The sequence below is a fragment of the Octopus bimaculoides genome, chromosome 5 (genome assembly GCF_046866305.1).
Source record: "Octopus bimaculoides isolate indiv1 chromosome 5, ASM4686630v1, whole genome shotgun sequence".
NCBI classification, from domain to species: Eukaryota; Metazoa; Mollusca; class Cephalopoda; order Octopoda; family Octopodidae; genus Octopus; species Octopus bimaculoides.
The window spans coordinates 5,409,110-5,436,966 of NC_142932.1; the positions used below are offsets into that span (position 1 = coordinate 5,409,110).

At 36.4% G+C, this 27,857-nt stretch overlaps 1 protein-coding gene across 4 annotated transcripts; it reads left to right on the forward strand.

The window, feature by feature from the left end:
* Positions 1–1,828: 1,828 nt before the first annotated feature.
* LOC106882138 (meiotic recombination protein DMC1 homolog) lies at positions 1,829–27,653 on the forward strand. Of its 4 annotated transcripts, none has more exons than XM_014932711.3 (14): positions 1,829–2,010; positions 6,365–6,421; positions 8,115–8,159; positions 9,049–9,099; positions 10,473–10,568; positions 14,705–14,787; positions 15,608–15,702; positions 17,964–18,036; positions 18,581–18,672; positions 20,005–20,078; positions 21,673–21,787; positions 23,776–23,836; positions 26,632–26,748; positions 27,435–27,653. In XM_014932711.3, exons 2-14 carry the CDS (start codon positions 6,368–6,370, stop codon positions 27,502–27,504), a joined length of 1,026 nt encoding a protein of 341 aa, XP_014788197.1. In that variant the 5' UTR covers positions 1,829–2,010; positions 6,365–6,367; the 3' UTR covers positions 27,505–27,653. The 4 variants fall into 4 exon arrangements, 3 of the variants coding, with proteins under 3 accessions (XP_014788197.1, XP_014788195.1, XP_014788196.1); XM_014932709.3 differs by having other exon boundaries at positions 1,912–2,010; positions 6,354–6,421; XM_014932710.2 differs by lacking the exon at positions 1,829–2,010 and adding an exon at positions 2,864–2,920 and having other exon boundaries at positions 6,354–6,421.
* The last annotated feature ends 204 nt before the right edge of the window (positions 27,654–27,857 follow it).

The following is a 27,857-nucleotide window of genomic DNA, read 5'->3' on the forward strand; positions in this document are numbered from 1 at the left end:
TTTGGTGATGCTTGGTTTTACAAATCCTGTGTTATTCAGCTTAGCAGCTGCTGGTTGACTTGTAATCAGCATTGGAAGGTTAAGAGCTTCGTCACGTCGAAAGCATCGCACTCAAGAGAGATAGAAAACGAAAGTAGCTCTTTAAGTACTGGATTTACTATGCATGTGCACTCGAGGGGCTTCTGAGAAGGCAAGTCCCTTGCGCATGTGTAGATTGTACTTCCTTAATGGCGGCCATAATTTCGCGCCACTACACCTCTTAAACCCAATAGGTCAACAAATTTAATCAACCGCTGGCAAAAATGTAACACAGTTTATATATATATATATATATATATATATATATAGAATATGAGGGGTTTAGTTCATTGGTGATCTAAATTAATATGTATGCTGAGTAAGTGCTACAGTTGGTCATCCGTTAGGTTCCAATTTCGCAGCTGAGGCTGGAGCTAGGGATCCAAATTAGGCTTCTGTGTTAGTAGTTATATATTAGAGGAAAAGGATAACAAAAACCAAGGCAGGATGAGTATCTCAAGTCATAATAATTTAATTAGGGTAGCTGTTTTGGGGATATCCCAAGTGAGAGGCTAACATGTCCATACACTGGATATTCCATCATCAAAAACAAGGTGAGTTTGTATGAAAGTTCTAGACAGGAAAATTCACAGTTTATAAGGAATAAAATAGAAGAATAAAGAGTAAAAGTAGATAGAAGAATTCAGACAGGAGAATAAAGTTCATAGTTCATCTTTTTCCAGTGGGTATGGAAGTTGGTCTGTACTTCTGTGAAGGTATAAGCCCTTAGGTATAATCCCAGGTAAATCAGTATTTTGAATGATGCATTCATGTTGAAATAATGGATTAAGCGGTTAGTTAGTATGTAAATGGTCCACATGGGTATATATATATAAAGTGAGAAAGACAGACATCAAGATAGACAGAAGTGGGTTGTGAATGAGTAGATAGAAGAGAGAGGAGAAAGAGAGAAAAGAAGGAGAGAAAAGATAGGAATGGGAAAAATCATGAACGGCCTATTTCATTCATACCAACTTTGTTCCCCGAACTTCTGAATGCCATCAGCCCACAACTCAGCCTTATTATGAACAGTATATTTTCATCACTTTTCTGTTAGCTTATAATGACTTCCAACTGAATCCATATTTCAAACGTAAGTTTTAAAGCTTTCTCTGACTCATGCACAAACAACAGCTATGCTGTCAGCTCTTGTTATCTTTCAATAAATTAAAACGTTTTGTATAAAAATGCCTTCTGATATTCCATTACACATGCTTCTCAAAAGCTCACTCACAGAACCTCTCCATGAACACCTTTACTAAAGTGGGTAACCTTTTACTAACACATACACCCCTATAGACGTTTGGAGGATTTGGGCTGCTGATTGCAACGTTCTTGTCATTGTTAGCAGCAGGCTTTACAAAGGGGTCAAGTGACGTCTGTGAGGGTGCTTGGCTATTCCAACGCTTTAGCCTCGCCCTCAGTAATGTTGTGAGCATGTTGGCTTGCTTCAATAAGCTCTGTTGAACCTTATAGTGTGCGACCAAATAATGTACTTAATATTGAATTGATGTTTTTCATTTTTTCCCCCTTTTTTCTTCGATTTTGGATTTATATTTTAATGTAGAATATTTTATGGTGTAACAAAAACATAGTAAAATGGATTTAGTTTTTTAAAATTTAAATACTTAAAAAAAAATAGAATAACTTCAAGTGGTTGGAAGAAATTTAACAACATCCATTTATTCTTTATGTAATGACAATTCGAATGAAGTGTTACTACGAAAAGATATACTTCATCCCTGTTGGCGGGATGCGAACCAATGACCAAATGCATTAACAGAGAGCGCACTCTATAAATGTTTCTCATCAGTTCGAAAGAGCGATAACTTCGTAAGTTTATACTTTCAAAGTAGCAGACGATCACGATTTGGAGGGGAAAACAAAAGCAGTTGCTTAGTGAATAACAATTCAATAACAATTCTCGAAAACGTTCGTATTTAAAATTTTCAAATTTATTCCATGATTTATTTCTTTTCAACTACTCATTGACATATGATAACTTTTCCCCCTTTAAATACTAACATAAACAATCTTCAATTTAACAGACAGCTTTGAATTATGTCGTCTGTTTTTAGTCAATTGGTATTTTGCAAGATTAATTATTTTTCTTTCTGTCAAGATTTCTTTATTATGGACGCACACAAATACACACATACATACATACATGTGCTATACTTTTTGTATCATAGCTAGTATTTTTCTGTCCACGAAAATAACGTATATAATCACGATGTTTACGTGTGTCTATCACACAAAGCGTTGGCTAAAAACCGATAGATATATTTTGGAAAAAAGGCATGCTAACAAACCAAAACTCTGTTAATGCGCCAGTAATTTACACATATATTCATACATTCACACCAACCACATGGTTCCGGGTTCAGTCCCACTGCGTGGCACCTTGGGCAAATGTCTTCTACTATAGCCTCGGGCCAACCAAAGCCTTGTGAGTGGATTTGGTAGACGGAAACTGAAAGAAGCCTGTCGTATATATGTATATATATATATATATATATATATATATATATATATATGTATGTTTGTGTGTCAGTGTTTGTCCCCCCAACATCGCTTGACAACCGATGCTGGTGTGTTTACGTCCCCGTAACTTAGCGGTTCGGCAAAAGAGACCGATAGAATAAGTACTAGGCTTCCAAAGAATAAGTCCTGGGGTCGATTTGCTCGACTAAAGGCGGTGTTCCAGCATAGCTGCAGTCAAATGACTGAAACAAGTAGAAGAGTATATATAAGTTCACGCACGCACGCGCGTATTGCAGAATCATAATCTACGACACTTTAAACACGCACATTCGAAGAAATTGCGATTTTGGTGCACGAGGTAATTTTCTTTTACTCCAGCTTATAGGAATGCCATGAGTGTGTTAATTTAAGTGAACTAAGCTGGGCTGACTCGTTCAATGAGTCAACCATACACATCAATGGGTTGGAAAGGAATAGAATGATTCTAGTAATCAGTGAAGATCATTAATCATCATCGGTCTTGCATTAAAGGAGGGATGGCCAAACAAATGTAGTGCCTCGTGTTATTTATGCCGAGATTGACTTGAATTTTGATCCCTTACAAGATAGGCTGTGCACCAGTTGACGTTTCTACTGAAGCACATTACAACTTCATAGCCTAACTGACCAACTAAGGGGTAAAAACGGTACGAGATGTAAAAGCTGGAAGGACAGGAAAGAAAAATGGTAGAGGTTGTGTGGTGTTGGTGCTTATTTAAAAGATAAAACGGGTGTTACGGTAAAATAGAACAGTTACAACCGGTAATTGAAACTTGGTAGTAAATTCGCTTAAATGGTTTGAAATACAATATAATATGCAATAAACGATAAGCAGACGGTCTACTGTCAGGATGGAACAGAAAAAGTTTTCGAGGACTTGCTTTTCAACCTTCTACATACATATATATATATATATATATATATATATATATATATATATATATATATATATATATATATATATATATATACACTAGCGTAGCTAATGGGTGAGGACGGCAAGGGTTGTCCGCCCCGGGCGGCACACACTTTCGCTACGTTAACTTTTATTGAAAAAGGCATAATTACAGTTTAATGCCCCACCGACTTTGTTGTCGCTTAACTTCCAGGAAAATGGATACTTTTTAATGTAACTTTCACCAAATAATCGCTTATATCCTGTAGATTAAATGTAAGCAAAGATTTGTTGGAAAAAGTTTACTGAGGGGGTGGGAAAAGGAGTTTCGGAAAGTTCACAGGACCCGACATTTTCCCCCTTCATAACTTGCTGGAAAATAGGTATTTTTTAATGAAATTTTATACAAATACCTTTCAAACGGTGTAGATTAGAATTACAAAGAAATTTGTAGGCAAAATTTTTGGGGAGGAGTTTCTGGAAAAAGGAATTTCAGATCAGACGGCCCACAGAAGTTGGAATTTCTCCGTTTTAACGGGAATTTTTTTCCAATGTTTTTCACCAAAGTCTTCAGAATGATGGGAGACATCTTTTCACACACACACACAAAAAAAAAAATTTAAATTAAAAAAAAAAAAAAATTTCACTCTCACTACCTCAGTCTGAAACTATTTTGGACATTTTTTTTTTCACTACACACGTAAGATCTGTGAGAGAAATATTTTCGGTTTAAAAAAAAATTGTTAATAATTTCAGAGGAAAATGTGTGATTTAACCTCCCTCGTTTCTTTCTCACTCACACATTTATTGATATTTTTCAATATTTTTCTCCCCATAAACAAATTTTATGGAATGATGATGTCAAAGTAACACACGTATAGTCCCAACTGAATGAGGTTGCTATGTGCGTGTGTAAGTAAAAAAACACCTAAAACCATCTTCAGTGTTCATATTAATCTGTCAAATGTGATACATGTTATTTTGAATTATTCAGGTTCAAAAAGGGTGTACACAATATTTGCTTGTAACTTTGCAAGTTTTTACATACAGATTTGAAATTTTGTCAGTGGGTGCTTTAAATACCACTGGTTTATTGTTATGTAATTTTAGTTGATCTTGCTAAGTAAATTTGACTTTTATGGGCAAGTAAATTTAATTAACAGGTGTAAAAGCAATAATATTATGGAGAAACACTAAAATTGAAATTCTTAATGCATCTTACCTGTTTGATTTGTTACTAAAATTATCCCAGATGGCAACTGACAAAAATTTTGCCACTTTTCAAGGTGAGGTACATTAATTTGAATTAATTAGAATCCAGGTATAATCAGTACAAAATTTTTATTCTTTCGGTAAATATTTCATACCTTGGTGTGGAATAATTTTTTTCCACAGTTTTGTTTGGGGTGCATTCAACATATTTGACCTCCAAACCTGCCGCAAGCCACTTTTTTCCAGAAAAGAAGGGTGGGAGGGGTGGTGGGGACCTCAAAGGTTCACATCATGTAAGTTTTGTTTCACGGGTCTTTTTTTCTTTTCCAGGTTATTTTGCATGCTTTCAACAAATGTGATATAGAAATCACACATAAACAGCTCCTTTTTCCAGAAAAGGAAAGATTTGTATGCTATTTCTAGAATGCCCTGCTACCATGTAACAGCTATTTGTATTCACACCAAAATATTTACCAACTTTTTTCTTTCCATTTATTTCTTCCACTTTATGGAAGTCAATATTTTCTCAGTTGACATCCACCTCAGTTAATTTTGCTTTTCTCCCAGTTCTGCATTTTCTGGAAGAAAGGCCCTCACATTATCTCAAAGCTACGAGAATTCACTAATGTGATTTGTTTATTTTTTAAAAAGATTTTGAAGAGGAATTAGATACAATGGATTTTGGTTGGTTTAAACACTAAAGGGTTAAAAAGTGCCAAAGCTATAAGATCAGCTTTTTTGGCCTTTTTTGAGGGATTTAGAACCCAAAAGCTATAGTCTTTTTTTTTTGTTTGTTTTTGCTTAGAGTTATAAAAAATGCTGATTTTATAGTTTAAAAAAAGGCTGATTTCATAGTTTTGGCCCTTTTTTAGGTTTTTAAAGGCTTTTAGAGTCAGAAAAAGTAAAAAAAAAAACCCTCAAATGAAACACAATATTAGTATTAAACTAAAAGAAGTTTATTGATAAAATGGCTGTAAAAAGATTTTTAAAAAAATTAAAAACATGATATGTACATAATTTAGTTTTTCCTCTTGTTTTCCATTTTGTTGATGAGATTCATGTTGCCCTTCATGAAAATTAATATACTAAAATTTTCATCAGACATGGACGATCATAGAACTGTTTTACAAAGTATTCAGAGATTTTATTCAGAATGCTATGTTATTTTTTTTTTTTTATATATATATATATTTAATGGATTGGTCTGAAAGAGGAGATTGTAATTATTCACTTCACAGACCTTCCATGACTGGTGAGGTCCATATGCTTGATGCTCTTCTTGATGTGCTGAAATTTTTTACTCTTTTCAGTCAAGACTGATGTGAACCAGACCTTTTAATGGCTTGCCTTCTAATACCTGATAAATGAATGCTATTGGGAGCAGGGTGTGGGCTAGTATGTTTGTATGTGTAGAAGCATCACTGTCTCAGCTGTGAGAGCAGTATTCCATTGTGGCTCTTACTTGTGAACATGCCAGAAGAGAAATGCTGATGCTTGGTGTTTTCACCAACATTGACATTCTTGTGTTCTAGTGGCATGTTGTTCATGTTTTGCAGAGGAGAAGGTAAACTGTCGTTTTCTTGATATGTATATTGATGTATGAGCAGTGTTTAATTGGCTTCATTCTAATCTTAAACTATAATAGTTCCATTAAAGGTTATGGCTGCTGAGCAAGTTGTTGCTCCTGATGATTTGGAGTCTGAAGAAGATGAGGTATGTGTCAAGACTGTCACAAGTAGCATCTTGTGTGTTTTTACATTTGAATATCTATCAGAGTTATCACACACACACACACCATCATTATTATCTTCTTCTTCTTCTTCTTCTTCTTCGTCTTCTTCGTCTTCTTCTTCTTCGTCTTCTTCGTCTTCGTCTTCTTCTTCTTCTTCTTCTTCTTCTTCTTCTTTTTCTTCTGTGTGTGTGTGTGCATATATGTGTGTCTGCCTGTTTGTCTGACAGTCTGTCTATGTATGTATGTATGTATACAGATGCATGGATAATTTCCAGAAATCCCTTACTTGGCAGTGCCACTAGGAGGGCATTACCAGTTCAAGATAAGCTCTACAGGCATGAAAGTGCCATTAGTCAAGCCTACCTGAGATACATACAGAGCAACAAAACTGTTCAACATGCATTTGTCCAGTGCTTGAGCATTGCTGACATGTGGAGTTATGTTAAACACCTGTCACGTGTAAGATGGCTTTGGCTATCACTTGAATCCATTGTGAAGATTGTCCTGTCACCTTCCTTTGGTGAGGAAGGACAGGCAGTGTTTATCTGTCTGGTGGCTGTAGCAAGAGAGATAATATGGTGAACCCAATTGAAAGGGCTGATGTCAAACACTTTCCACTTTGGCCCAGTGCCCATCAACTTTTTCAAGTTTCCTTTGAAAAGCAAAGTGAGGATAGAGAAGGAAGTGATTACATTGACTTCAGTGTTCAATTGGTACTTATTTTATTGACCCAAAAAGCAGGAAATGCAAAGTCAACCTTGGCAGAATTCGAACTCAGAAGAATGTAAAGACAGATAAAATGCTGCTAAGCATTTTGTCCAGGGTGCTAATGATCCTGCCAGCTCTCTGCCTTAATAACAGAAAAAATAATAATAATAAAAAAATAGTATAAGATTAGTGGATATAAAAATATATTATGCAGCTTCATTCTGATTTAAAAAAATTTTATATCAAAGTCTACAAATTGCCCCCCTTCTTTTCACTTTAATTAAAGACAAAAAAAATGATATTTTAATTTAGAATATTATTTTATATTAGTTTTCAAAGTTAACCATTGGGTCGTAGGTTGAAGAAATTGTTATTTTGCTTTATATTTATTTGTATTTATTTATATGGCTTAAGTCAAGGACAAGAAATATCATGTGTAAGTTTTTGTAGGGATCTTTGAGACTGGTGGAAGATGTGACCTCCTTAGATTGAATAATGTATTATTCTAAGTCACTATAGAGCAGAAAAAAAATCACTGTGTCTAACAATTTTACATTTAGATTATAATTATTATTTGGCTTTCAGCTCTTAAATAGTACAGGATGGCCAGCTATCACTCATGAACGAATATGACTTGGCAACATATACCATGCTTTCATTAATTGTTTTAGGTGCTTATATAGCTGCAAACAGATACAGACAGCCTCTTGCTCCCTCACCCTTGACCCAACAAAACATACAAGATGTAATAGCTGAAGGATGAATGGGCTGGTATTCATTACAAGTGAGAAGCAACTTGAAATGAAGACACTAGCTTGAATACACTATGTGTTTCCTGGTTCAGGAATTGAAACCACAGTCTGACCCAAACACTCTAATCACTGGGACCTGCACCTTCCATTCCTAATTTTTTTGTTTTTATTAATTACAATTTTTTGTTAATTGGAAAGTAATTTATATTTTCAGGACTCATTTTTTCAAGATATTGAACAATTACAGAATCACGGAATTGTGAGTATATACTTAATAGTGGTCTTGTGTTTTTAAATTTTAAATGAAATGAATTTTTGACATTAAATAACAAAGACAATGAAAATATTAAAGAGGAATCTGAATTATCTTATTTTAATAAACTTTTTACATACACCTCGAATTTCAGTAGTGATATTGATATGCTTTACTATATAGCAACCTAGAGAAGGATTGATTGGATTTCGTTCAAAAGGATGGCAGGTAAAAACAATTGTGATGGTATTTGAATTCTGAATAATGAGATTTCAAACTAGATGCATTAAAGCATGCCATTGGTGGACTATTTCCACTAACATTCAGTTCTGAATATTGATATCTTACAGAAACAAATGTTTGTTTTTGGTGATAGGGAAAATAGAGTAATGTGTTGTCCATATCTTTCCTAATATCAATGTAAATGAAATGATTTGACATCAATTACAGATCAAAATTATGTCACAAATTTGGATTTAGAAGTGACATTTGTATTGTATGGTACTCACCTTCTTGCAGTAAATATTGATTTCTAATGTAGATACATAGCCATAAAGAGAGGAGAATGGTTGATTACATATTACACCAGTTGTCTGATCCTATTTTACCAACTTTGAAAAAATGGAAGGGTATATCAACTTTGGCTAGATTTGAACTCAAAAAGTAATAGGATGTAACTTAATAATGAGACAAAGCATTTTATTCATTGTCCTAGTAATTGAGCCAAACTTTGAATTTTATGTATATAGATAATATGATATAATGTTATTTATTAAATATGGTAATATTGAAATCTACTGCTAATATTCCTCTCCATATTTTAGCAGTTCTATTAACAACAGAATCTTTTGTTAATTTTGTATTAATTTGAAGTGTACCCTTGCAACTTTTATAGAATGCAGCTGATATTAAGAAGTTAAAACAATCAGGAATATGCACCATCAGGGTAAGCAGAAAACTCAATAATTAGCTTATTCTTAATGAATTCATTAACATGCAAAATTAGCCCATACAAATGTACTCACAAAGCAACGAGGGAATTGTTCAACCTGCTAGAAATAGTAGTCATATCTCCATCAGATCATACTGTACTATCCTGAAATAAGGAGCAACACATTGGTTAACATAGTCATATGCCTAAGAAATGAAATACTCACAACTTGAATGTTTTTGGTAACAGGTCTGCTGATTTATGGTTGGTATGGGTAATACAACAACAATTTTATTGCAGGAAGAGAAGAAAGAAGAAGAGGTTGCTTGAATGTCTACAAGGTGATATCTGCAAGAAAAACATGAATGGAGAATGAATTTGTCAGGATTGATATCTGGAAAGAAAGGATTGGTATTAATGGTTAGCGAGAGCAATGATTGACAGGATAGACAGTGGCAGTTGTGAGTGGAGCAGAGACAGTTGTGTTAGATGGATCTGGATGAAAGTAATGTTCAACCAGCTAATTCCTAGGGATAGGAATAGGAATAGGGGCCTTTGCAATAGCAATGAAAAGAGACAAGCTTCTGTGGACCAGAATGCAGTATGTATGTATATATCAAGATACTTGATAATCATCTCCTGACAATGGTCTTCTTTGGAGAGCTATCAACCAGTGTTCACCTGTATGAGGGACCCAAGAAGAGGTTCAGCAACCATCCTAAGCTTGTCTTCATCTCCTGCAACATTCAACAAGCACAACTTGAACACTTTGCTGAGAACTGGCAAACCTGGTGTTCCCTCTATGGCAAAGGAGCTACACACTTTGAACTAATCTGATGTTAGAAACTTGAGGATAAGAGATGTCAACGTCATCTCAGACTCACCAATAACATAATGGGCAACTTCCTTTGTCATCTGTGTTCAATGACATGCCATTCCAGGATCAGACTGTTTTCACGTCTATCAACTCATAAAATGTAAGATAAGACTCCTAGAGGACAACGTCATTGTCAACATTGATGGACAGCTGTAATATATATATATATATATATATGTTTATTTTTAGAATGACACCGTAAGATAAGTGTGAGATGCTGGATCTGGCTTGTTTGAATATAAAATAGGGAGAATATTTTGGATGGATATGGCCAGTTTAAATGCTAAAAGGTTGAAGCTTAGCAATTTACATACATCTATCTATACACACACATGCCTGAAGAAATCTATGTGCATTATTAACCTCTAACTTATTATGTTCTTCGTTTGATTCTTTGGTTGTCTCTCAATTTTTTCCTTTCTATTTATCTTGATTTCAATCCTTCTATTGGAATTTATGCCGTGTATGAATGCTAAACATTTGATAATATATCATTTTAAATATTGTTTAGGGTATACATATGACAACCAGAAAGAAGATGTGTGCAATAAAAGGTATATCTGAGGCGAAAATGGAGAAAATCAAAGAAGCTTCTCTGAAAATTTGTGTAAGTAATTCATACATGAGTTAGAAAATATTAAATTTTGTCACACATTCTTTCTTCATGTTTCTCTTTGAATTATGCCATCTTGAGTTTGTTTAATCCTTTTAATGTCAAGCTGCCTGAGAATGCTCATATTAAAGTGTCCATATTTAAACTTTAAAAAAGATATCAGTCAAAAACTCATTACACAAATGATATAACATTTCAGTTGGTTAACAGCTGTATGATTTAAAGCAATATACAAAGTTATAGATTTATCAATATTCCCCTTGGTGTGTGTGTGTGTGTGCGCGTGTGTGTGTGTGCGTGTGTGCGTGTGTGTGTGTGTGTGCGCGCGTGCATGTGCGCGCATGTGTGTGCGTGCATGCACATGTAATTTTGTAATTTTAAAGAAACCAAAATAAAAATTGGATGTTACACCTCCTCACCAAAAAATATTGTGCAAAACAAAATAGAGGATGATGCACTAGTATTGTTCAAACAAGTGGCTGTGTGGTAAGTAGCTTGCTTACCGACCACATGATTCTGAGTTCAGTTCCACTGCATGGCACCATTCGGTAAGTGTCTTCTGCTATAGTCTCAGGTCGACCAAAGTCTTGTGAGTGGATGAAGTCTGTTGTATATATATGTATATATACATGTATATATATATATATATATATATATACATGTATATATATATATATATATATATATATATATATATATATATATATATATACATACATACATATATATATATATATATATATATATATACATACATACATATATATATATATATATATATATATATATATATATATATATATATATATATATATATATATATATATATATACATATATATATATCATCATCTGAGGCGATGACTACGGACCGAGACCTTTGGAAATGGGCTGTGCGTGAGAAGACCCGGCAAGCCAAGTAAGATCGTTGCCAGTGCCCCTGGACTGGTTCTTGTGCGGTTGGCACATGAGATGCACCATTTTGAGCGTGGCCGTTGCCAGTACCGCCTGACTGGCTCCTGTAGGATTTTCGAGCGAGATCGTTGCCAGTGCCCCTGGACTGGCTTGTGCGGGTGGCACATAAAAGACACCATTTCGAGCGTGGCCGTTTTCGTGCGGGTGACACGTAAAAGCACCCACTACACTCTCTGAGTGGTTGGCGTTAGGAAGGGCATCCAGCTGTAGAAACTCTGCCAAATCAGACTGGAGCCTGGTGTTGCCATCCGGTTTCACCAGTCCTCAGTCAAATCGTCCAACCCATGCTAGCATGGAAAGCGGACGTTAAACGATGATGATGATGATGATGATGATATATCATCATCATCATCATATGTATGGTCAAAACTGGTACGCATCATTTTGAGGATGAGTGGACTAGACTTCGTAAAGAAAAGCAAAGACAGCTCAAGGAATGTCAGCAAATTAGTGTGTGACCAGTGTTTCAAGTTCACTAGGGGAGATGTTGCAGAGCTTCAGGGATTCCTTGAGATGATCTTTATATCACTTCTTTGGACCTCCATGCGGTTGGTTACCTTCTGCTAACTCCCCAATCTAATTTGGCAGAGTTTCTACAGCTGGATGCCCTTCCTAACGCCAACCACTCAGAGAGTGTAGTGGGTGCTTTTACGTGTCACCTGCACGAAAACGGCCACGCTCGAAATGGTGTCTTTTATGTGCCACCCGCACAAGCCAGTCCAGGGGCACTGGTAACGATCTCACTCGAAAATCCTACGGGAGCCAGTCAGGCGGTACTGGCAATGGCCACGCTCAAAATGGTGCATCTCATGTGCCACCCGCACAAGAGCCAGTCCAGGGGCACTATATATATATATATTCTTTTATATATATGTATATACTTTTATAAATATATTTAGACCCTGAATCCTGAAAATGTAGCTAACGGGGCTCTGGTATTGCAAGTCCACAACAGCGGATCTGTTCCTAGTGAAGGCGGATGAGGGTGATGCTTGCAAGCTGGCTATATAGGCGGACTACGACAAACTGGAAATTCAGCAGCTTGCCGCAGGAAGCCTGAGAACCGGACCAGACAGGCTGGTCCCAAGGTGGAGCATAGGATCTGATCATGCTGTTGTGGTTTCCACGCTTCTGTATGCCTCAGAAACTTGGACACTTTATCATCGTCATGTCAAACTCCTCAAATCCTTTCATATCCACTGTCTCCAGCGCATTCTTCATCTGACCTGGAAGGACAAGATCTCACATACGGAGATCCTGAGATGAGAGAAATTGACCAGTATCGAATGCATGATCCTCAAACATCAACTGCGCTGGGTGGGGCATGTTATCAGGATGCCAGAAAACCGTATACCCAAGATTGTCCTTTTTGGGGAGTTAGCAGAAGGTAACCAACCGCATGGAGGTCCAAAGAAGTGATATAAAGATCATCTCAAGGAATCCCTGAAGCTCTGCAACATCTCCCCTAGTGAACTTGAAACACTGGTCACACACTGTACTACCTGGAGGGGTATGGTCAAAACTGGTACGCATCATTTTGAGGATGAGTGGACTAGACTTCGTAAAGAAAAGCAAAGACAGCTCAAGGAATGTCAGCAAAATCCTAGAGAAGCTCATCTTTGTCAGAGCCCTCTTTGCTGCTCTCAATGTAATCGGACATGTGCCTCCAAAATTGACCTTTTCAGCTATGAGAGGGCCTGCCAACGCTATCAAGACAACCCCTAAGGATCAAAGATGACATCGTTATCTATCAAGATGGACTGCCTTAAGCAAGTAAGCAAGTGCCTTAAGCATATATATACATGTGTGTGTGTGTGTGTTTGTCCCCCCACCATCGCTTGACAACCGATGTTGGTGTGTTTACATCCTCATAACGTAGCAGTTTGGCAAAATAGACCAAAATAATAAGTACTAGGCTTACAAAGAATAAGTTCTGGAGTTGATTTCTTTGACTAAAGGTGATGCTCTGGCATGGCTACAGTCAAATGAATGAAACAAATAAAAGAATAGACAGCCTATGAGTTAATTTTCTTTGTAATCAAGATTTTTGGAAGGAGTTAGTAAGGTATCTGAAACTTAATATATTGATATATTTTATGTTGGTCTTAATTAACTGAAATCTTATGACATCATTTATGTTATGATGACATTTTGACAGAGATATTTAGAATTTAAATATGAACACTGTAGTACAAGCACTTTTAGCTGACATGGCATTTAAATGATTAAAATAACTGAAGGAAGTATAATTTAGAGAGAAAATGGTAAGAGGTTAATATAAGTGACATTAAGTTTGAACTGTTGAGCAGAAAATGTGGGCAATTTTTGGAATGAATTCAGTTAAATACTGTGGTATGACGTCAGTGTCTGGGGAGGCTGACCGGAAGGGCGAGTTGACCGGAAGGGGAAAAAGGGCAGAGGGAGCCTCGATCGGGATTCGTGCCCTTTTCAAACGGGGTTGCGGTCAGGGCAAGACTTGTTAAGCGACGGTCTAGGTTTGGGAGAAGCAGCTGCTATTCCTGGTGTACTTTGGGTCGGGGCAAGCTTCAAGGATTGGATACCGCAAGACAGACTCACAGTCGAGGAAAGGAAAACCGAGGTAAGGCGATTACATCTACTCGTACGCACACACCACAAATCCTAAGCATGAAGCAGAGGCTGACAATAGTGTAATGTGCAATTCTACTCCGATTTTTTATGCTCACTAATTTTATTGTTTTTCTTTCAGATGACTTTCGCCAGTAATTAATGTTAGAGGTGTATTTTTAAATATGCTAATTTTTTATATCTATGCCTATTAAATATTGTACAAGTACTTAATAATTCCATCATAACTATTTCTGCAAATATGGTGAAGTCTATTCCTTACTGAAGTGATCTATTAAAGTTGAAACATACTCAAAGTTGTCTCACATACATATCAAACTGATTAAAATACATTAGTAATTGAGCTAATGTCTTTTCTTCACTTCATGAGAATTTCTAATTTGATTTTTGATATTTGTTGTATTATGTTGAAATGATATACATATATGTGCATGTTCTGAAGTGTGTGTGTATTGTATGTATGAGTGTGTATTTGATTAAAAATGTGCTGAGAATTTATCAAAGGTAGACTGATAAATACTTATTATTGTAATCAATGTCTTCTTCCAGGAAAATGGTTTCTTCACTGCTCTGCAGTATGCACAGAAACGGAAACAGATTTTCCATATTTCCACGGGCAGTGAAGAGCTTGAGTATGTAAACTCACCTTTTTTTTTTTTGTATATTAACTATGATTAATTATGCATTTTAATATCATGTCTCATTGATGATTTTTTACCTGTGTTACCAGCAGTTAGACCTCTGTCAAGTTTAGCAACCAATTCTTTAAATCATACCATAACATCTTAAAAAGAAAAAAATATATTGAACACTATAATCATTGATATTATCTTGCATTTGTTTTTTCATGCTAGAATACTGTTTGCAAATTTGAAGATTTTATTGTTATTGGAGCAATTTCTATTAAGTTTCCCCCTGAATTGTAAAGACATTTGTTTGTCACTTTCTCCATCTACTACTATAAACATGACTGCACTACCTTCCAAATACAATTTAACAAGTAAACAAAGTTAATAATTTTTTCATTTTACAAAACTGTGAAGGTATGTGGCCTAGTGGTCAGAGTGTTTGCTTCATGACTATAAGGGTGTGAGTTGAATTCCTGGACAAAGCAGCATGTTCTGTCCTTGAAAAATGCACTTCATTTCATCATATTCCAATCTAGTCAGCAGTTAATGAATACAGGCTAGGTACTAGTGCAGCTTGTTCTTCCTCCAGCTATCACATTCTGGGTACATTGGAGAGTCAAGAATGAGAAAACCAGGAGGGTTTCTAATGCCTGCTCATGACTACATAAACACCTAATATTAGCAAAAGCATGGCACATGTTTCCAAGCCGTAATCACTCACAAGTAAAAACAGGCTGTACTTTTTTTGCACATTTTTTTCCCCAAAGATGGTTTCACAAAATAATTTTTATGTAATGGATTTTTTTGTATTGTATCTTTTTAGTAAACTTCTAGGTGGTGGGATTGAAAGTATGTCTATCACAGAAGCTTTTGGAGAGTTTCGAACTGGGAAAACACAGTTGTCTCACACCTTGTGTGGTAAGTTGTTGTTTTAGTTCAAGTTAGCTCTGACCAAATAGATCTATGAGTAAAGTATTCCAGTAATGACCATCCCAATTTATTTTCAGGCAATGTCTACAAGACTATACTATCCAATGTAGCCATCCTTTTTAAGATGATTGAGGTTGGTTTGAGAAAAATTTAGTTGCTATTTCTAGTAGATTGAGTAACCACTTGAGGCACCCTCTGTCTTAATATGTGATTTGATTTACTCATTTCCACCTTTAGCACCAAAGACATTTGGGATTATTTGAAATCTTGTTCATAAATTTATTTTAAGTAGCTTTATATTTTAAATGAATAAGTCAGTTGTGGGGTCACATGCCATTACAGCACATTACTGCATTCACCATTTGTTGGTACATTCTTGGGTCCTCCCAGGTTACCCATTGAGCAGAGTCCCAGTCAGTTCCCATCTCCATGAGATACCACCTCATTTACCACGACCAAAGGGCCATGTGGTTGACCAGTACATGTCCTCAATCTGGTCTGATCCTCAGGGAAGAGAACATAATAAACAGGATCCAATTTGGAAAATTGAGCAACATGGTCAAACATTCTGAGCTGGCACTCCCAAATTGTACAAGTAACAGGACACATCCCAGTCTCTCAGCAGAGTCATTGGTTAGATACGAAATCTGACCAATAGTAACCCATAATTCTGTGAAGTATCCTGGTTCCAAAGGAGTTCAGGTAGCTCCCAAGGGCTCCAGACAGTGCTTAGGTACCAACCAAAATTATGTTGCTTCCTATACCTTTATTTGTGTTGCACTGTGCTGTGACTTGAGGAAAGGCACTAAACTAAGTTCACTTTGTTGTATATAGGTGCTTGTTGTTGTATAGTCCCAGGTTTGCTCTCATTGAACAGATTTGAATACAATGGCATTCAAGCTGTGACTATCTCTTCTATTTTTAAGGCATATCATCTCTTTCATTTTCTAAGATGGTGGGGTGTGATTTGAGGGAGACTATGCTGCTGTTTCTTACAGATCAAGCAGCTGCATAGAAGTTTTCTCATTACCTGAATGCTGTAAAGGTAAAGTTCCCTTCTGTAAATTGTATAATTAACAAATGTTCTGTTAGCTTGTACCTCTTCTCAGTGAGAAACATCCCTAGTCACTAAATCAAAATGAAATCTTCAATGGTGTTCTTAAAGGATGCTGCTGCTTCTACTACTACTACTACTGCTGCTGCTGCTGCTACTACTACTACTACTACTACTACTACTATGAACATGGCCAGTGAGAGGATTCTAGAAGGAGAGTGTTACGGGAAAATATGACTGAGGGTATTGGTTAATGTGAGGGTATTGGTGGTGATGGACACAATATGTGCGATAAAAGAAAGAAAAGAAAAGAAGAGGCTACAGTATCTAAAGGTAGACGAGTCAGAGTAACAAGACAGCATGTCTGTGAGTCAGAGGCTGGAGAGTGTTAGCGAGTTACTTCAGCCAGCCAAGAGGCATTTGTTTGGAAGTGGTTTTGGATGCCTCTGGACATAGTCATAGCAATGTTCCAAATGTGGGAGCAGTATTTCATTGTGAGTCTTAATTGAGCTTTATACAGGTTCAGTAATTATTGGAACCTGAACTATTTTATAATTCTAAAGAGGGAGATTGCCAAAAGAGATCGTTAGTGATAATGAGGCCTAGGCATTTGCTGTGATTTTGGGAGGGTGGGTCTAAGTTGCTTGTCATTCATGTTTGGACTTGGTAGGGTATAAAATTTTCTTATTTTTTATATCATAATTTATAAATAATAACATCATTCATTACAGGTTTTCAATGGGCCAATCACTGGTTCATTTCATTTCTGATGATGAGAGCAAAAGTTGTTTATTATTCTGTGGAAAGCAGATATTATGAAAAACTTAATTCAAAGAATGTTTTTTTTTATTTCTTACTTTCATTTTGGTTTCTTCAATAACATTTACAACTTTCTTCAATATACAACAGCTTGAGATATACACATACAAACATATATATATATATATATATATACCTCCCCACCATATATATATATATATGTGTGTGTATGTGTATGAAACTTCCTCTTAGTTTCCATCTACTAATTTTCACTTAATCCAAAGCTATACAAGAAGATACTTGGCAAAGATGATGCACAGTTGGATCAAATCCAAGATCATGTGCTTGTGAAACAAACTTCTTAACCATACTGCTGTCTATAATGTGCAGTTTCTTGAAATGTGTATTAAATTGTATTTTAATCTTTAATTTCTAGTTACTGCACAGCTACCTGGGATACATGGTTACACTGGAGGTAAAGTGGTATTTGTTGACACAGAAAATACATTGTATCCTTGGATTAAATTTGGTAGAAATACTTTATACGATAAAATATGTAATTATGTAAAAAACAAAGGAACTGAACAGAATAAAATTGTCACCTGATTGGCATCCGTGCCGGTGGCATATAAAAAGCACCATTCGAGTGTGGTTGTTACCAGTGCCGCCTGACTGGCTCCCGTGCCAGTGGCACATAAAAGCATCATTCAAGCATGCTCAATGCCAGTACTGCCCGGCTGGCCCTCGTGCTGGTGGCATGGTTGGTGTTGGGAAGGGCATCCAGCTGTAGAAATATTGCCAGATTGGATTGGAACCTGGTGCAGCCTTCTGGCTCGCCAGCCCTCAGTCAAACCGTCCAACCCATGCCAGCATGGAAAGTGGACATTAAATGACGACGATAATGCTGGTTCAACAGCTTGATAACTTGGAATATAGAAAGAAGAATTGTGCTGATTACATATTTATAAATATGTACTGAGAGAGAAAGAGAGAGAGAGTTTCTTGTGCACACCCATGCCTACTCTAAATAAATTTGTCTTTAACATGATTAAGTCGTCCTGATCGCTTGAGAGACATTGCAGATCGTTTTAATCTAGATCAAGAGGCAGTTCTGGATAATGTATTATATGCCAGAGCATATACCAGTAAGTATTATTCAATTTATACCATATCATTTCATTATATACAAATAGATTAATGAAAATTATTTTATCAACACTAAAAATTAGTGTTAACATATTTAATACTAGGAGCATTAAAAAGTTAATTGTACATAATTATGTGGTAAGGAAAAATGATATTAACCAGCAATTGATATTTCATGCAGTATCAGAGATAAATTTGAATAAGATTTGGTGTTGTCATGATCAAATTAGTGAAGCAAAGGCTTCATTGTACACTTTTGTCTTTTTAATACTTAGTGAAGGCCTCTGAGACTGGCAGATGGGTGGGAGAGAGAAAGATATCTTCAAATTAGAGACCTAGCCTGAATGCTTGCAATAGAGTAGAATCCTCTGCTAAAGACACCCAAACAAAGGTTTCCACTTTATTGGAAGCATTAAGACTAGGTCTCTGGTTTGAGGATACTACTTTAAATATATAGACAAGATTTCTTCTTCATAATTAATGGATTATCATGCAGTATAGTATTTCTGTAACCAATGAAATATAATTCCTGTCAACTACTGGGGTCGATTCCTATAATGTAACCTAGATGCGAATGGAATTATAATAGAAGATATACACATACATACACACACACATACATACATACACACACACAAGGTATGTGTTTTGCTAGTTGCTAGTAGCCTATATATATGTATATATATCATCACCATCATTTAATGTCCATCTTCTATGCTGGCATGTGTTGGATGGTTTGACAGGAGCCAGCCAGGCAGAAGACTACACAAGGCTTCTGTGTCTGTTCTGGTATGTTTTTTACCGCTGGATGGTCTTCCACCCCACGGAGTAGACTGAGTGGAGACAGCAAGAATGCAAGAGAGAGAGAGAGAGCAGGAGAGAGATTGGTGGTGAAGTGCCAGGCTATACTCACATGAATGGGGATCAGAGCATTATAAAGTAATCAGATGGTGATATTAAGGAAAAGTTTGAAATGTTTAATTTTAATTAAAATCTAAAAAATTAAACCAAAAATCTACAATTGTTGTAGTTTAGCCCTGATCAACCAAATCAAGCATATGACCAAAGGTATTTCAGAATCTTGTCTCTTTTGGAATCTTTAGAATTACATTAGCTAATGTTGACCCTTTTTAAGATGATGCAATACAATTTGTGGGTGATTTTTGTGTTTTCCTAGTTGGTTGGATGATCACATAAAGATTACTCCACTGGTTCATTAAATCTAGTGTTCTTAAAATATTTTAAGGGTCCATAAGAGAATGATTAAGTTAGTTTCAGACTCAAAACAATATGTGTTTTCATTCAGAAACTATCTTATTTACCTGTTGCAGGTGAACACCAATATGAACTTTTGGATTTTGTGGCTGCCAAGTTTTATGAGGAACCTGGAATATTTAAACTGATGGTAAAATTGTCTTTTATCAACATTCAAACAATGTAAATTTAAGTACTTTGTGGGGACACCATAAAAAGTAAAGAGGTTTATGTTTTATTTTAAATTGTTGTAAGAGATATCAACCTATAAAGTCAAGTCATTAAAAGTAGGAAGAGCATCAAGCTGCAAAAACGTTTTTCTCTTAACAAAAAGACAGGGAAAATAGATGTAAGAGTAGCCTGCAAACACATGCACATACAACATTATTAAAATTGCTGAATAAATGTTGTGGGGTCCTCTACAAGAACCAGCTTGTCTCTCCCTCCTGTACTCTATATCCTCATTTCTTCATATATATGCTGCCCCACACCCCCAACCCTCACCTGGGGTTTTGTAGTCTCATGAAATGCAAGGTGACCTTACTAGTGCTGGTGTATGAAAAAAATACTCTGTACATAGTGCTGAGTGGTTGGTGTTAAGGAAGGTATCCAGCTGTAGAGACCATACCAAAGAAGACACAGGAGCATGATGTGGCCCTTGGACCCATTAGATCCTGTCAAACCATCCAGCTCATGCCAGCATGGAACATGGACATTAAATGATGATGATGGTGTATTGTGAAAACAATGAATTACTGCTCAATATGTATGAATAGCAATGGCTTTTGATTGAAATGTGATTGACTTTTGAAGCTAAAGGCATAAATATCACAGAAGAACAAGTGCTTCTCTTTATTATTTAGTCAGGAGTGAAGGGCAGTGTGCATGGTCCTTTACATGACACCTGAGAGTGGCAAAAGGGAAGGAGAAAGGCATTTTCATATTGGCGACCTTGCCAGAATGCTAGCGATGAAGTGGATTCTACTGAAAGGCACTCATAACTGAATTAAGTCTACCACCCATGTAAGCAATATCTGGTTTCAAACTCAGAAATCATAGAATTGGAACAAACACTACAAGGCATAACCTTCCATACTCTAAGGTTTCATCATCCTTGACTGGTTCTGTATTTATAGATCCTGGAAGGATGAAAGGCAAAGCTGACCTAGGCAAAATTTGAACTCAAGATGCAGTTGTCTTAATATTCAAATTTATCAGTCCAGCTGGACATCCAAGGCCTTATAGGTATAACATTCTGGTATCTTGGAGATGATGGTGGGAATGTACATAATCCTAAAGAGACATAATAAGATCAAAACATGTGGACTTGAAGTTAGATACGTATAACTTGTCATTAATTTTAGTGTCATAACTTCAATAATATTCTACAGCAAGAATCAATTCACTTGAACATAGTACTACAATAATCCAGAGTTGTCTCCCTTGACTTGCTTAACCAGAATTAGTCATTTAGATAATATTTTTCTTCTCAATAAGATGAATTAAAATGTTTTGACTCCCTGCTTCAAGTATGTTTGCATTAGGAGTATGTTAATGTTTTATGCAGCAGGCATTGCTAGTTATTTTCTCTTAGACATTCTTTGAGAAATATACTCAGATATACTAGAAACAACCTCAAATATAGAGTAGGTTTGTGATTTGAAAAAAAGAGGGATGAAGGACAAGGGTGAAAATAGAGAGTACGGAAATGTCACTTTTTTTTTTTTTTTTTTTTTTTTCACAAGGTTGTTGATTCTGTTATGGCTTTATTTCGTGTTGATTTCTGTGGACGAGGAGAACTGGCTGACAGACAGCAGAAACTTGGTCAACTTCTATCACGACTTCAAAAAATAGCAGAAGGTAAATTCTAAGTTCCTGCCTAAATATTCTGTTGACTGATTATATTTTGATTCATATATTCTGCTCACTTGTTTTTGTGGTTATGTGTGTGTGTGTGTGTGTGTGCATGAGTGCATGCATGTGTATATCAGCATCATCATCATCATCACTTAACATCTGTCTTCCATGCTGTCATGGGTTGTAATGGTTTGACATGATCCAATGAGCTGGGGAACCTTTGTAGTAAGAACATACTCCATTGTAATATTATAAATCTTATTAAGGAGACCAGCTGGCAGAAACGTTAGCATGCCGGGCGAAATGCTTAGTGGTATTTCGTCTGTCTTTATGTTCTGAGTTCAAATTCTGCTGAGGTCAACTTTGTCTTTCATCCTTTTGGAGTCGATAAATTAAGTACCAGTTGCATACTGGGTCAATCTAATTGACTGGTTCCCTCCACAAAAATTTTGGGCCTTGTGCCTAGAGTAGAAAAGAATATTATAAATCTTATTTATTCCTTTACGTATTTCTGTTCAAATATTTTTATGTATTGTACTGAGTATATTTAGAAATTGCTATTTTCATGTATAAGTGTAGATATGTTACTTTTTTTCTGTCTTGGAAAAATCAGGATACATTCTCTCTCTCTTTATCATATGAAATTCATTAAGAAAAATTAATTTTGCAAAATGGAAGTTCCTGTCAGATTTCCAGGAATGTATCACTTTCATAATGTGGAGAACTCCTATAATTTTTGAATATCATCATCATCATCATCGTTTAACGTCTGCTTTCCATGCTAGCATGGGTTGGAAGATTTGATTGAGGACTGGTGAAACCGGATGGCAACACCAGGCTCCAATCTGATCTGGCAGAGTTTCTACAGCTAGACGCCCTTCCTAACGCCAACCACTCAGAGAGTGTAGTGGGTGCTTTTACATGTCACCCGCATGAAAATGGCCACGCTCGAAATGGTGTCTTTTATGTGCCACCCACACAAGAGCCAGTCCAGGGGTACTGGCAATGATCTCGCTCGAAAACCCTACAAAGGCCAGTCAGGCGGTACTGGCAACGGTCACACTCAAGATGGTACATCTTATGTGCCACCCGCACAAGAGCCAGTCCAGGGGCCCTGGCAACGATCTCACTTGGCTTGCCGGGTCTTCTCACGCACAGCACATTTCCAAAGGTCTTGGTCAGTAGTCATCGCCTCGGTGAGGCCCAATGTTCGAAGGTCTTGCCTCACCACAGGTCTTCCTGGGCCTACCTCTTCCACGGGTTCCCTCAACTGATTAGTATATTTTATTAATACCTCTGTCATATTATTGAAGACTAGGTCTTCAGAGTCATTTGTGCATACTCCTAAAAGAAAAAAAAGACTGGTAATCCCCATCCAGGCCATCCCTTGATTGCATTTTAAACTTCAAAGGATAAAATCGTTTTATTTATTAAAAAATCTCCTGCCAGAATATATCTCAGTCTATCAGCATTAGTGTAGGGCAGATGTTTTCAACATGGGTGGTACCATCCTAAGGGAGCACTGGGCATGTCGAAGGGGGTATTAGGCTTTAGGGGACTGTGAAGTAACATAATTAACATATTAAATTTTACCTACGGTAATAATTATATTTATACATGATAAAACTAGTAATAGTTATTAAAATAAAATGAGATTACATTAGGCACGGGGAAGTCATTAACTTGCTATGTATAAAGTAAATTTACAACTTTTGTCTTTCTTCATTTTTTATCATTTCACTGTTAAAAGCTTATACAATCCATTTTTAGAGAAAAATTTATATCCATATTAAATAAGTTTAGTCTTGATATCTCCCTCACCACTTAGTGGGGTGCTAGGCATAACAAATACTCAAAGATGTTGGGCAGTGGGAATTTGAAAAAAATGACAAAGAGCCACTGGTGTAGGTAAATGGGAAAATTAAATTGGATCTGCCATTACTGTTGATATTCCATGTTTTAGCTACTATTTGCTTCTTTCTCTCAACCAGAATATAATGTTGCTATGTTCATTACTAATCAGATGACAGCTGATCCAGGAGCAAACATGATGTAAGTAGTACAGCTAAGAATATTCCCGGGTATATACCAAAATAACTCTCTAAATGTGGCTACTTTTTGTTTTCCTTTCTTTCTCGAGGCATTCATTCTTTCCAACTACCCTCTCCAACTATAGCTTCTCCTTTTGTTTACTACCCAGCCTGGACAGATGAGCCTCTCATATCACCTCTCCTAGTTTCCTTCCTCCACTTCCGTTTCTTCATTTACTCTAATGGCCTCAACTGGGCTTCTTTCACTGTTTTCTTATGATTGCATACATAGGCTTGATGTTTCTGCATCTTCAAATATATGATGCATGAATTCATCATCATCATCATCGTTTAACGTCCGCTTTCCATGCTAGCATGGGTTGGACGATTTGACTGAGGACTGGTGAAACCGGATGGCAACACCAGGCTCCAGTCTGATTTGGCAGAGTTTCTACAGCTGGATGCCCTTCCTAACGCCAACCACTCAGAGAGTGTAGTGGGTGCTTTTACGTGTCACCCGCACGAAAACGGCCACGCTCGAAATGGTGTCTTTTATGTGCCACCCGCACAAGCCAGTCCAGGGGCACTGGCAACGATCTCGCTCGAAAATCCTACAGGAGCCAGTCAGGCGGTACTGGCAACGGCCACGCTCAAAATGGTGCATCTCATGTGCCACCCGCACAAGAACCAGTCCAGGGGCACTGGCAACGATCTTACTTGGCTTGCCGGGTCTTCTCACGCACAGCCCATTTCCAAAGGTCTCGGTCCGTAGTCATCGCCTCGGTGAGGCCCAATGTACGAAGGTCTTGCCTCACCACCTCAGCCCAGGTCTTCCTGGGCCTACCTCTTCCACGGGTTCCCTCAACTGTTAGGGTGTGGCACTTTTTCACGCAGCTATCCTCCTCCATTCTCACCACATGTCCATACCAGCGCAATCGTCTCTCTTGCACGCCACAACTGATGCTTCTAATGTTCAGCTTTTCTCTCAAGATACTTACACTCTGACGGGTATTCACATTGACATTACACATCCAACGGAGCATACTGGCTTCATTCCTTGCGAGCTTACGTATGTCCTCAGCAGTTACAGCCCATGTTTCACTGCCCAAGACCTATGGAAGGGAAAAGGGGAAGAAAGAAAATGAGATATTGTGACAAACAACAATTTCCCAAGAACAAAAGCTATATATGAGATGAATTGGTTTTAACCAAGGATTAAAATCCAATTACAGTGTCTGTTAACTTGGAGCTTATCTCATAGTTCGCAGCATATTAGCATACCTACTGTGAGGCTAGTGGTACCCAATACTGGGTTGTGTCCATGGTCAAGATATGCATGAAGTGGATCTCTCATTCTGAAGGGAAAACTATATTAATAGCAGGCAGCAATATGAACTTGCATCCAAGGATTTAATATACAATTGTTGAATAAATCCATGATTTTACATATTTGCTGATAGCAGAAGCAGCTTATAGCAACAATATAAATGCTGTTTATTTCTGTATATGCCATTTCAGTTTTTCATATTCCTGACATTAAAAATTGAAAACTTTTATCTTTATATTGATTAGGCTTGATACATTAATTTATTGAAACAAAATAGGTTTTTCTACACTACAATTATTATAGAGTAAAACAATTTTATAATTTAGTCTCCATAATGTCTTTGGTTGAATTTATATTTTCTACACACCTCAAAAGTTAACCTCATAGTTATAAGTAGGTACTAGAGTGATAAGAGTTCACAGCTGTAAGTAATCAGAATTAGAAATAATCCAAGATGACTTTAATCAAATAGATTTATAGTCAAATGCATTCCAGCTTTAATTACCATCAATTTTTAGCAAGACACATACTTGAATGTGTTCTTTTCTAAGAGGGTGGAGTGTTTTCAGGGAGAATTAGCTTATTTCTAGACGTTCCCTGTTCATAGATGATTTGTTAGTTTGGAGTGTAGAATTTAACTACTCCTGTGATAATTGAGAAAGCAATAACTACTCTAATGTTCTGCAGTTTGTTTTAGCAATGCCAGAGAATTGTTTTCACGTATATAAAATTGCAAATAGAAACCAGAGTGTTGTTGAAAATAGTGGTGGTTTGCATCTGAATAAACGATTTACTAAAGTTTGTATATTGTGGTTAGTCAAGAATACTGACATTTAGCAAAGCTCTTTGTGGGAGAGAGAAATATTTCCAAATGTTTATAGTAGCACCAAGATCAATTTGAAGAAGGTGCAGAGGTAGATAGGGGATAACTAGATAAGAAGGGTTTTACAAAATGTGTCTAGTGGTCAGAATGAAGGATGGAGAGTGGACAGTAGGGTGTTCGAGACGGACTACAAACACTGTCCAACCTGCAACTATTTCTATATTGTTTAACTTCTTAAATGTTGTCCCTTCCCTACTTCATTACTCTGGCTTATATTTTTTTTCTTTACCTGGGTACTCCCTCTCTCACCACAGGTGCACAGTAATATTATAAAAAAATTTTTTATGTTTTTTTTTTTAATGAAGGGCTATACTCAAAATGTTTAGTTTCTCAATGCCTTACAAATTCTACACACTTATTCTTAGTGTATATGAACACAATCTGCAATAGCATTCTTACAACTTGACCTCATAACAGTTACCCATCAATGCTCTTTCTTTCATCAATGATACTTGTGTAATAAAATAGTCACAAATAAAAATAAAACTCAAATTACAGACTTTAACATATCAAGAGAAAACTAAAGAAAAAAAAATTTAATTTTAGAAATTAGTATGAATTGAGTTATTGTCTTTTAAGAGATTGAGAATATTTTTTCTTCATTTAGGTTTCAAGGGGACCCAAAGAAACCCATTGGTGGACACATTCTAGCACATGCATCCACCATTAGGGTTTACCTTCGTAAAGGAAGAGGAGATACAAGAATTGCAAAGATCTATGACAGGTATTAAATTCCAGTTTTCTAAAGTTGAATATCCAACTTATTTATTTTTTAATATTCCATCCATCTATATTTTAAACCTTCACAACCACCTGGTTGTGAATTTGAAGCTTCTACTGCAGAGTTCCTTGGGCAAGTGTCTTCTTTTTTGTTCAGGTTCACCAATAACTTGCAAGTGGAATTGGAGCAGAAGGCTATTGTTTGTATATATAATGTGTGTTGCACAATGTCAATAGTCAAGACATTTACTATTGTTGACCTAGTCTATCTGTGCATTGATAGGTACAATAGAACTGAGACAAAAACATTGTATAATCAGCTAGAGTTTTGTCAAATCCTCTAATGGACTTAGGAGTCATTATAGTATACCCCCCGCCCCTGGAAATACTGTAAATGCTTCAACAGAGTTACCTGCTGTCTGTGACATGATGGTAATGTAACAAAAAAAATCAACCTGGTTGCAAAGAAAACCCAATTTATATGAACTAAGTTCTTACCAGTCAAAATACTTATAGCAGCGACTCCATCTAAGAATATCTGAAGAAGGAATTGTATTCCGAAATATCATCGGACTATAGATAACTAAATTACAACAGGTATACAGTCCATTTTTTGTATTATAGTGCATTGTTGTACCATTCAAAACTTTTTATTCTTTAAATAATTTTGTTGCATTTCATGTTTTACAGCCCAGATCTACCAGAAAGTGAAGCAACATTTTCCATCACACAAGGAGGAATCAATGATGCAAAAGAATAGAAGTCATATCAATGTTGATAAACCAGGCCAAACTGTAGCTTTTATTGTCTTAAACAAAATATGTATTTTATTAAAAGCACTTCAACATTCTGAAATTCAAATATTGGGTAAAAATAATAAAACAAAACTATTGCTCACTTCACAGTTTATCTAGGTGTTGAAACCCTTCCTTTAATTCGTTATATCTGATATTTGTAGAAATAAAGACAGTAAGCTGGCAGAATTATCATCATGCAGGATAAGATGTTGCTAAGTAGTTCTATCTCTTCACATTCTGTGTTCAAATGCCACTGAGGCTGACTGCTTTTCATCCTTTCAGGATCAATAAAATAAGCACCAACTTCCCCTCCCCT

Excerpts from the sequence above, each read along its gene's own strand:
- LOC106882138 (XM_014932711.3), top strand. The coding sequence starts at position 6,368 with ATGGCTGCTGAGCAAGTTGTTGCTCCTGATGATTTGGAGTCTGAAGAA. Across the intron at positions 6,422-8,114 it reads TGGAGTCTGAAGAAGATGAG|GACTCATTTTTTCAAGATAT; the intron begins GTATGTGTCAAG and ends TTATATTTTCAG. Across the intron at positions 18,673-20,004 it reads ATATGCCAGAGCATATACCA|GTGAACACCAATATGAACTT; the intron begins GTAAGTATTATT and ends TACCTGTTGCAG.